The 12064-nt window shown below is 42.6% G+C and overlaps 1 protein-coding gene across 1 annotated transcript; it reads left to right on the top strand.

Moving 5' to 3' along the window:
* Positions 1-11188: 11188 nt before the first annotated feature.
* On the top strand, positions 11189-12059 carry LOC103799544 (zinc finger MYM-type protein 3-like; the record flags this gene model as incomplete). Its single annotated transcript, XM_009071871.1, has 1 exon — positions 11189-12059. A coding segment is annotated over one exon (871 nt), but the record flags the coding sequence as incomplete, so codon positions are not given.
* Positions 12060-12064: the final 5 nt, after the last annotated feature.

The following is a 12064-nucleotide window of genomic DNA, read 5'->3' as shown; positions in this document are numbered from 1 at the left end:
CTCTGTGCAGAATTTCCAACTGCTCCTGCACCTCTGGGAACTGCTTGTCTCGGCTATGCCTGGATAGGCCATGGCTAGTCTGTAATAAATCATGTGAGCTTTGGTCAGTCATGGTGTGTGAGCAGCTGCATAGCAGTGTCTAATGCTGGAGGTCTGTGGCCTTTCTGCAAGTTGGGATGTATTAATATCTCTGCCCTCTGCCCAGCTGTTGAGTCTTCCTCAACCCTGTAGCACTTTTACATCTCTGTACTTCCATCCCTTTCCAATATGATGAGAGTTGTGTTTGCAAAGTTAAAGTGAAGTTCAAAGTCGTCATTTTTTTTCTGGAGTGCAAGGAGGAGAGGACTTTCAGGGCAAGCTCAAAACAGAAAAGCAGGCTAAGATTCTGCCTTAGAAGTTGTTTCACTTGAAGTGTTGCATTTCATCTTCTCTGGAGAACTGTGTAAAGAGCTGGTCCTCAAATACTGCTTTCTGACCCAGTGAAGACAAAGAAAATACAGGTGTTAAAAGGGTGTACTGAAATTAGTTAGGCAGTGTTGTAAATTATGAGTTCTTCATAGAATTTGTGCCCTTCACAGCATGCTTCACTCATACTGGAGTGAAAGGAAAGGCAAAAGTAAATTGGTTTGGTTGGGCAAAATCACCAGCAGAGAATTTCAGAAATTTAACTGTAAGGCTGGTAACAAGGCAATTCGAGTACTTTGCTAAATTAAAGATGGGAGTTGGAGAAATGATACTGAAATGCTGTTCTTTGGGATGCTTGTGCTGCAATCTGTGGTACCAGAACTCAATGACACAATCTGCCAACACATTTCCTCTTACACCTGCAGCAGATAGTTCAGGAAAACAGAAAAGGGTACCTTTTGATTCACTACCCATGGCACTTTAATAAAACAGAGGGAAAAATGTCTGCAGTCTATAATAAGCAATATATCAGCGAAGTGCTGTCAGCTTGTGTAGAGAGCTCCACAGTATGATTTATTATGTTAATTACAGTCATGTGGGCCTCTTGCGCTTAAGTCTGAAACTGCTCACTTTCTCAGCTTGATTTAAGAATATGCTTTGGCCAAGACTTAAAGGGCGGCTTATTATGATTAATGTAATAAAACATTTATTACATACTCCTTTTCTTTGTTTCTCTGCTTGCTGCACCAGCTAGACTGCCTCATTTTGAAACAGTGATATAAATTAGATTTCAGATGATGAGGATCCTCATCTGGTTTTAATCTCTCTCTTCGGCATTGTGTTTTTTTCACATTACTTTGTTCTTGTTCTCTCTTCTCTCCCCTACATCTTTATTTCTCTCCCATGTTTCCCAGCTCTGCTTCTCAGTTGCTTCTCAGTCTAGAGTGAATCAAAAGTAGGGAAGCTTTGTAACTCTGGCTTATCACTTCAAGACCTCTTGCATTGCTTTCTCAAATGTGCTTATTAAAGTAATTTCTTAAATGCAGTGACATTAAAACTGGTGGTAGGCTGTAGCTGAGAACATGCTAAGCCTCTGATGATGTGGGGTGGCATGTTTTCATTTTTTACAATTACACTCTTCTTAGAGAAGACTAAACTTTAGGAGATACATACTTGGGCCCCATTTCTCATTCTTCTTTCACAGGGCTTGCAGCTGCAGAGAGGCACAAAATACCGCTGTGCTAAATTTTCAAATATTCCATATAAATTTATACCTGTGATTTTGTGCACCCCAGCCCACTAGTTAAATTGCTGGCTGAGCAATCACTGCTTCTGAGATCTGTTTACACATTTGTAAATCTGTGTATGAGCATGTAAAGGTGGAAATGTTGCAGAAAAATGTAGCTTCTTGGTTTTGTTATGTAAGAAATGGGGTTTTGCTATGACAGTCTATATAATTTTGAAGTTATAAGCTTAATTCAACCAAGGAGGTGCGTCTCAGATTTTTACAGTTTTTTCTCTCCTCATTCTTGGTTTTTCTTCTTGTTTTTTTTTTTCCTCTTAGCAACTCTTGAATCAAGTCATTGTATGCATATAAGTATTACTCAGTTGTGCCCCTCTTCTGCCTTCTAAACATGTAATGACTTAATCCAATTGATTTCTACATTTCTACTGAAGCATATACTTAAATACAGGGCCCCAGTCCAGAATGCACTTAGAATATGCTTTGTTGAATTAGAAACTTATTTAGGAGAAAACCTGATACTTTGCTGAGTATGTGTATAAAACATTTTCTGGACTGGTGCCAAGCCAAGTCTTGGAAAACAAGTGCATCACTTCTGCCATGCATCATCTAGCTTCCAGTTCTCAGAGTAGGCTAGACAATCATAATCACTCCTTTAATTCCTTCTGCCACAGAGTATGAAGTTACTGACACACTTTGAAAGGGCAGCATTTCTCTAAGTTACTAGGAAGTCCTGAGTAAAAAGAGAATTCTGTTTTCCACAGTTGAATATTTAACCTCAAGAAAGTGATTGGCAAAGTAAGTGTCTTTTCTTTAGCCTTAGATTGAAACCAGTACTTTGAATTTTCTAATGGTGTTAGCCATAAATTGTGTGGAAATCATTAGCACATAATATGGCTGAATACAAAAATGCATGCTCAACACAAAGCTGGCATTAGCTTCACATTCTAGGTAGTTTTGCCGCTTATAAACTCCAGCAGCACTCCAGTTTCACCAAGCTACCTGATATGTTTAACCTGAGCTCTGAAAGAGCAGAAATTATGTCTCAGAAGTGAAAGTTGTTGAAGAAAGTTTAGTCAATTATTTTGAAAGGGACAGGGTTTCACATCTTTTAGTCTTCTTAGGTTTTAAGGTTTGTAGTATAGCAAACTCTAAGCGTGGCTTTTGTGGCCTTCACCTCTATGATGAATTGAGCCCCTGAATGCCAATTACATAATGGTCCAAATAATTTGCTTTTATAAACCTTCTGTAAAGGTAGTAGCTATGGAAATAAGAGAGGGATGAGGCAGGGCAGGTAGACCTGAAGCTGGTTACAGTCTTGGTTATAATCCAGGTGACTGACTTGGAACAAACAGCTGAAATGGCAGACTCCAGTCCAGGTGTGTGAGTATATTTCGCCTGTGTATCACCTAAATTCCAGATAAATTGGTTTCTTCAGTGCTCTTGCAAAATATCTTCTGCTTCTGCTGTTCTCCATGCTGTGCCCCAAGCAGCAGCTGTAGTGTCCTGCAGTGTTGGGTAAGCCTGGGAGAGCTACTGTTCCTACCAAATGGACGTGGAATCTGGGTAAGTATGATCTGAGTAGCCCCACTGTCAGGGTAAGAGGAAATGCACCCCATTTTGTGTTGCAGCAGTTCATGCTAGTGCATCACAGAATGACTTCAAAAGGAGATAGGAATTTGTATGGCCTCATACCCCAGAAATGCCACTGTAAGCAACCAGTAGAAGAAGTGAAATGTGAGACAAAACTGGCATACAACACTTCTGCAACTACCCCTGACAAAAGCAAAACCAGCCAACTAGGTGGAGATCGTACTTTGAACAAAAGAAAACATTTTTTGTTTAGAAAATGCAGTTTTACAACCTTTGTGCTGATATGCCTCAGATGTCACATACAGTCAGGTGGAAGAAGGAACAGACCCTTGTAAAAATTGAAGTCCCTAGGGCACTGCTGTTTTGCATCATTCATTAGTGATTGCTAGTATCCACTGTGTAAAAAGGTTGATCCAGTCAGTCATAGGAGGACATAAATTCTTAACCCCTTGTCATGACTACAAATTTTCTGATATTTGAGGATCATGTAGTAGGCCCATTAATATCGATGTGTATCTTATTATTGGCTTTGCCAGCAGCCAAAATGCATCTCATATCTTTTCAAGTGGTTGTAGTGAGAAAGCAGTGAAAGTGAACACAACCTGAAAACCAGCACTAATGTCTGAGTGAGCATCCCTTTATCAGGTCAGTCTATACCTTGCAAAAGATGTACACATAACTAAAGTGTATTTTAGTGACTTGAAGCTACCAATGAGTAAGTGGTCCTGTGCTCATTTGCTTGCAATCTATGTCATTTTTTTCTTTGACAGAATCTAAAGATTTTTAATTTTAGAATTGTAAAATATTTTGCTGATGATTTTGTTGGAGGTGGTTAACAGAATAGAAGTTGGAGGGGTTTTTGCCAAAAACCATAATATCTTTCATAAGTGGATGTTAATTGGTACATTTCTCTCATACTACAGATCCTATGTGCCTTTTCTGAAAATGCTGAACTACATAGATTTTGAATTAATGTAGTGGAAGCAGGGAAGTTTAACTGTTTAGCAGATGAGTAGGGCAGAAATTGAAGAAAATGTGCAGAAGTACATTCCTCTACTTCAGTAATCTGCATTTAACAAGTTATTCCTTTGATCCTGCAAAGCTTAGAAGCTGTTAGTTGTCAAAACCTGCTGAAAGTATCCATGCAGTCCCAGGGTTTTCCCCCTTCTTTTGACTCTGACTCACCAAGCCTAAGCTTAAGTAACTATGATTATAATGGCACAGGAAGTGTGCTTTATTTGGCCTTAGGACTTCCTAAAGAAGTGGTTATAGTTGGATTTGAAATAAATACATTAAAACATGTATATTTTTTACTTAAGTCTTTGACTACTGCATGCAAACAGGAAGTTAGTCTGTACCAGACAGTAAAACCATATTAGTGGAAGCAGGCCTGCTGCAGAAGCATTTTTCTTGTCAGGACGCAAACTGGGCAGAGAAGACTTTGGCTGGTGATGTGATTACCACCAAAAACTCATCTTACTTTTAATGTATGTCTGTGAGATCTCACTGCTTACAGTATGCAGAGATTAAGACTCTTTGCAACTCAGGTTGGTGACTCCCACTAGTGTTACAAACCCTCTCTGAACATTAACAATCTGCATCTGTCTGTCGTGAAACAAGTGCCTTTCCCCCCACCATACATAGCTACAGAGGTTATGCCCTTTTCAGGGAGTCCAAGTGTGTGTATGCGCACAATGCTGAGTCTGATGACTCCACTGCTAGTGTTAAGTCTTGGCTGTGCTAAGATCAGAAAACAGCTGTTACTCTGTGGGAGAGATCATCTGATGGTTGTGGGCTAGCTTGGGGCACTCATCTCCCACTAACTTGTCTGTTTAATCCCTGCCAGGTCACTTAATCATTTTTTTGCTGCATTTAAACAGGTACATCTTAAGTACTCAGCACTTTTTCAAACTCATAGTTTGGAGTTTACTCTGGATCCCAGAGTAGGGTGGAATTTACTGGCTTTTTCTGCCACATTCTGGTTTTCTTGGAAATGAAACTCTGATGTGGGATCAGATAGGAAACACAAGAGCTCCAACCAGGTTCTTTGTGCAGTGATGCAGCAGAGGGGGCAGGACCTCAGGAAATGCATACAAGTCTACCTTTTCATGTTTCTGCTTGTAGTCCGTAAAACAGGATTAACAGCTCCAAAGGCTGCATTATGAGAAGAAAAAGGCATTAAGGATGGCTTGGCTTGGTAGATCAATGATGACAATAATTTTTGGTTGGTTGGTTCCAACCATTTTACTAGCTGAGAGAAATTAGACCGTAATATGAGAATATCTGTCTTCCTAAAGCCTAACAACAGATGCCTATGTAAGACAATAAAAAAGGTGCAAGCATATATGACACCTCCCCATTCTCCTGTCCTCCATCAATTTGGGCCTTTCTGATACAGAGGTGTTTTCTTCTATTAAGGAGTGCTTTGTGATTTTTTTTCCATGCTTTTGCTCAGTTTTGGAACCCATGCACACTGAAGATTTGATAATGCTGTGAGCAGTGGAGGTCCAAGAGCAAACAGGTTTATATTTGCAGTGGTCAAGGAACTAATGTAGGTCCCCACCAGTGTTTTCAGTAGTTCCCACCAGGCCCACAGAACAGTAAAAAATTACAAAAGAGCCTTTGGTTTCTATTCAGCAAGATGCAACAAAGTGAGACAAAGGAAACATCTGGGAACTGTTACTTATGGATCAATCCGGTCTCAGGGCAAGAACATTTACTTTCAATACCCAGAGATGAAGTCTTGTACCTCAGCAGTTTTCCTAGCTAGTCAGATCCTTACCCTAGCATACACTTTTAAAGAAATTCACTATGATGGCACTAGAGACACCTTTTAGGCTCGAGTTTTTTAATGACTGAGTTACTTTTACATAGCCTCTCTCTGTCCATCTGGGTGGATTTGTAAGGAGCAAAATGACACGATGCTAGCCTGATCTTGTCTGACAAGGTCACAAGGCTATGTGGCCAGAGCAGAAGCAATCGATGCCAAATATCCAGACTGTGATAAGGTCTTTGATTCAGTTTCTTCTTATTACCTGTAGGCAAAGTAGAGCTGTGTAGAGTGGATGGGATTCTTGTAAGTATTTTACAAGGGCTATTTGCAGTCTACACCCAGAGAATAATTTTTGTGATCTCTTTTTCCTGCCAAAGGTTGTATGGAAAGGGCACATGGTGCACCTAGACTTGAGCATTGTTTCATTCGTGATCTAAACGGCATGATTGTACTGAGTCTGGCTGGGATGGAGTTAACTTTAGCAGATTTAGATTAGATATGAGGAAAAGGTTCTTCACCAAGAGGATGGTTGGGCACTGGAACAGAATCTCCAGGGAAGTGGTTGCAGCATCAAGACTACCAGAGTTCAAGAAGTGCTTGGACAATGCTCTTGTGCACATGGTTGGATTCTTGGGGCTGTCCTGTGCAGGGCTAAGAGTTGGACTCAGTGATCTTTGTTGGTCCCTTCCAAGTCAGGATATTCTACGTTTGGTTTATGTTCTATCTGTAATTTTCTTCACAGCCACCCATACCTTGCTATGTTTTGGATTTGTGACTAAAGCAGTGTAAATGACACACCAGTGGATTTGGCTGTTGATGAGCTAGGTGTGCACAGTGTTATGGCTTTTCCTGTTTCCTACTCTGCCCCCACAGCAGCTAGGTCTGGGGTGGGCAAGAAGCTGGAAGGGCACACAACAGGGACAGCCAATGCAGACAAACCAAGAGGATATTCCCTGTTTGATGACACAGAATCATAGAATTTTACAGGCTGGAATGGACTTTACAGATCATCTAGTCCCAATCCCCCTGCCTCGGGCAGGGACACCTCCTACTAGACCAGGTTGCTCAAGGTCTCATCCAACCTGGCTTTGAATACTGCCAGGGTTGGGGCAGCCACCACTTCCCCGGGCAAGCTGTTCTCTCACCACCTTCACAATTAAAAACTTTTTCCTAAATTTCCCCTCTTTCAATTTATACCCATTGCCTCTTGCCCTGTCACTGTAGCTCCTAACAAAGAGTTCCTCTCCCGCTTCTCTGTAGACTCCCTTCAGATACTGGAAGGCTGTTATGAGGTCTCCACGCAGTCTTTTCTTCTGCAGGCTGAACAGCCCCAGCTTCCTCAGCCTGCCTTCATAGGGGAGGTGCTCCAGTCCCCTTATAAACTTCGTGGGCTCCTCTGGACTTGTTCCAACAGTTCCATGTCCTTCTTATGTTGAGGACACCAGAACTGCACACACTATTCCAGGGGGGGTCTCACAAGAGCAGAGTAGAGGGGGAGAATCACCTCTTTTGACCTGCTGGCCACACTCCTTTGGATGCAGCCCAGGATTTGGTTGCTTTTCACATCATGCTCAGCAATAAAAACGGAAGGGAGGGTTTTTTTGGATGCGGGCATTACTCAGAGGCTGTGTATTGGTCTGCTTGTTGTGCACGGTGATTGCCTCTGCATCACTTACTGGTTGGGTTTCTTTTTTCTTCCTTCAGTTATTAAACTTTGTCTTCGTTCACAGTTTTTCTTGCTTTTGTTTTTCCTGTTCTCTTCTCTGTCCCTCTGGGCTGGGGAGTGAGCGAGTGACTGTGAGGTGTTTAGTTGACAGCCACGGTCAACTGCCACAATAATGAGAGTGTAAAATTGTGAAGTTAGCAGAAAACACAAAGTTAGGCAATACGAAAAGCGTGCCTGAATACAATTTATGTCTCCATGCTAGTTGGAGCTGGATTACATGATTTCTTTCAGTGCTATGAAGTCTCCTCTGTTAAATGAAATAAGACTTTAATGACATGAAGAATGAGGTCTCCTTCCGCTGCTATCCTAGGCTATAAAGAGTTGTCCTAGTTAAGTTAGGCTCAGCTGCACTGTCAGCTTTTGCTGTGGATGAAGAGCATGTGCACATGATGACAGTGGCTCTGATTACTTTGGCTGCCTCAGACGCTGTCTGTTGGGTCTCACTGACTCCCTGTGTCGAGGGCAGTCGAGGGCAGCTCCAGTGAGCCAGTGAATGCTCTGCTTGACTCCCTGTACACCCTCCTCACCTGCAGTATGACCAGGTTTCCTTACTGGTTCAACCCTAAGTTTCCCTTAGCAGAGTTTCAGTCGCCAAGTTCCACCAAGCAGTGCAATAACACTACAACATCCTGAGCTGGGTACCTCTGAGGTGGGACCTGGCTCCAAGGTGCCCTGGGCTTTTAGACCCTCACGGTCTACCCCCACGCACCTGAGTCTTCTGGTCCTGCCCCTTTGCTGTGTCCTGCTGTGTCTCCCAGCTTCCATTCACCTGGCTGGCACCACCCATCTTCATGCCCTTTTGTCACCTCAAAGGTTAGCAGTTCATGGCCTCTTGTCTCAGGCTCCCTACCCAGAGTTTAATCGGCATTGCAATCTACATCTCTATCTGCAGGTTGAAAGCAGAGCTACCTAGGTCAGATGTATTCCTCAACACCTGCAATTGCGCCATGCTGTGATGCACGCTGATATTCAGTGATCTCATAGGAAGAGAATAGTCCACTAATACCACTACAGGCTGGATTCACAGTCAAAGTGGAGGTAGTTCTCCTAATGTTGCAGGATGACAAGCTGACTGGTTATTTTTTAACATTTCCTATCTGCCTTGTGGAGTAACACACGGCACACTACAGCACTGGAGGAATGCAGTGTTTCTGGGGCACTGTTTCACTCATGTAACTTCAGGGGGTCTTTAATTCAGTGTGGCTTTTGTAACTGTTAGCTGCAGATATGGCAATTTCCTTCACAGATTAAGGAAAGACGCTGTAACATAAATGACTGACTGGGTGTCACTGCTGTGTTGTGACAGGCTATCCTCTGAGAAGTAGTGATTGATGACATGTATAAAACTGAGCCATTATATGCACTGTTTATACTGAAATAGTACTTAAGATGTGGGCTGTCAGTCAAAGCACTGATTACTTACACAGTGCTATAGTAAGTGGTGGTGGGTGCAGTGAACAAGGTACCAGAGTAAATGTTTGTTTTGAAGCTTTAAATAGGGTTGTCTCTTTATTTCCAGGCTGTATCTAGCCATACTAAAAGGATCCATTCTGTACCTTGCCTGAAGCATGACACTTCACTGCAGGCTGATAGGAGCTCTTTCATACTGGCATCGGTATTAATATGGGTTTCTGAATCAGACTGATGACCTTTCTTTTTGCCCTTGGGCACAGTTCAAGCAAACCCCAGTGCTCTGTGGCAGCATATTTTCATGGCTACAGAAGCCCTCAGAGGCCTCGGTTGCAGATGCCCACTTCTCTGTGCTTTGCAGAGTGTTTGAGGACCCCCCTCAAGAGGTTTCATCAAGTACTGTGGATGCAGCAGAGAGATTGCAGTGAAGACACAGGACCTGGTCCTGAGAGTTATAAACTCAGTCCTGTTTCTGTCCTTTTGGGTAGTCCTGGGGCAAGTCACCCCGCTGTGCCTCTGTCTGCAGATGTGGTGTGGAGGTGATGGGACAAACGTTCTTGAGAGTCACTCCGTAGATGGGTGGAAGGGGAAGCTGCCCAGCTGTGCACTGACGTTTCTGCACCAAATGAAACCTTGCAGGTGGGCTAGGGAAGGACGTAGGGCTACATTCGTTTCCTGCTACCTCCTCCCCTGTTAATAGGCTTGCAGAGATGAGAAGAGCAAGTGTCTGAGTTCTGGTGCAAAGCTGTGGGTGTGCCACCTGGTTTGACACAAGTTGGCCTGAATGACAGGCAGTGGGAACTTCACCTTGACTAATCCCACTTTGTGGTGTGTATCTTGGGTGGGAAACACCTCGTGACTGTTGCTACACCACTGCTAAAAGAGCACCAAAATATGTGGGTTTTGCAGTGAGACAGAACAGAAAACAACTTGCTTTTTTTCCCCACCTCTTCTGCTTATTACATGGAAGAGGGAGAAAAGAAGTGTTCCATGCACAATTGCAGAGAATAGGCAAATAACTGAATTTTTCTTTCTTTGCATTTGCTGTTAATTTTCTAAAACCATTAATATTTATTACACTCAGAATGCTAGTTACATCTATGTGCTTGTAAACTGCATCCTTGTGCAAGCGGATAGTTTGCAAATGCCAGTCCTTAAGTACACACACATCACATATGTAAAAAGCTTTTCCTTTTTGTGCTTATCTTATGATCAGCCAGAAAATCAGCTGTCAGTAACAGCAATTGTAGCAGTAGCATCTGAATATTGTGTCTTGATGTGTCACTGATTGTAAGGATCTTTGAGTATATTCAAAAACCCATTGCTCTTATAGAGAAATATAAAGTTGTTTCCAGAATCTGATTTTTCTGCAAAATGAAAATAAATGGTCTTAATTGTACTTCCCCTGTCAAGGTACAGTTTAATTACAAAGAAAGACTATATAATCATGTTTTGTTCCATATCTTCTAATGTGAACATATTGACTATATTTTTTTTATTCTTGTACTTTTGTAAATTGCACATTGTTCTGTAGTAGTTTTACCTGCCAACTTCTTTTTAGGATGTGCTGCATTATTTTGTACTGTACATTTCTGACTATATTTAGCTCTTTAAAAATCTGTCTGATTAAAGATAATTATCACTGCCACAAATATGATGCTTTAGTTATTTTTTGTAGCAAAAATATGAAACCACTATGACCTCTGGTTTCACAAATGAAACAATTCAGAATGGGCTTATTACTGTGATTGGGCCCTTCACACAGCTTTGGGATTCCTAGAAAATCCTTCACCTTCCATTTGCTATAAAAAGCAGATGACCTCTAATTCCACTGTTTTCCACAAATCTCCACGCAGAAAACTGTACCTCAGTGTTATAAGGACCTCATTAGTTTTGTTGACATCAACTTTAGTTTCCTGTCATACTCTAATACATCACTTGTGAAACTGATGTTGGCTTTTCAGTCATGTGACAGGTACGTACAGATGTTTTCTAGTGCTCTTTGTGAAATTGATTTTAATTTTCTTTTCCTTTTAAGGAGATTTGTTTTAGGGACAAGCACATCACACAAACTCACTGCTTCTGCTTTCTTGTGTCTTTCCATTCTTCCTCTTCCAGACCAGGATGAGAGAGCAGCAGAGCTCAGCAGGGAGCAGAATGAGAAGACCATTCGCAGCACACAGACGGCTCTCCGCAATTTCCGAGAGTTCCTCATCTCCAAGTACCCCTCTGAGACCCGTGAGATCTACGTCATTCCCTGCAAAGAGCTTGATGCCTACCTTGCTTCCTTCTTTGTGGATGCCAGGCAAAAGGATGGGTCTGAATATGAGCCAAATAGTCTGGCCAACTATCAGTGTGGACTCGAGCGGTATCTCAAAGAGCACAGGTATGGGTACAGTATTACGAGGGATAAGGAGTTTAAGAGGTCCCAGGAAGCCCTCAAACAAAAGCAGATAGAGCTGAGGTGCAAAGGCAAAGGAAACAAGCCACACAAATCCATGAAGCTCACATTTGCTGATGAACTTATCCTGCGCAAAAGAGGCTTATTGAGCCGATACAATCCTGAAGGGCTGCTAAACCTTGTCTGGCTTAACAACACTAAGGCATTTGGACACTGCACAGGCTTCCATGGGTCCACCCTCAAGTGGGGAGACATCCGGCTGCGGGTGACAGAGACTGGGTTGGAGTACCTGGAGTGGATGGGGCCAGACAATGGAGACATCAGTGCTAAGAGCAAGAGAGGAGGGACAGACTCTCGGGTGTACGCCACCCAGCACTCCCCCCAGACCTGCCCCGTGCAAGACTACAAGGAGTATGCCCAGCGTCGCCCTCCAGCCATGCGCTACGAGGATGCGCCTTTCTACCTGTCCATCAAGCCTGTCGTCAACTTGGCTGCACTTCACTGGTACAATTG

The sequence above is a fragment of the Acanthisitta chloris genome, unplaced genomic scaffold (genome assembly GCF_000695815.1).
Source record: "Acanthisitta chloris isolate BGI_N310 unplaced genomic scaffold, ASM69581v1 scaffold25963, whole genome shotgun sequence".
In the NCBI taxonomy this organism is placed as follows: domain Eukaryota; kingdom Metazoa; phylum Chordata; class Aves; order Passeriformes; family Acanthisittidae; genus Acanthisitta; species Acanthisitta chloris.
This window is presented reverse-complemented; position numbering and strand designations above follow the sequence as displayed.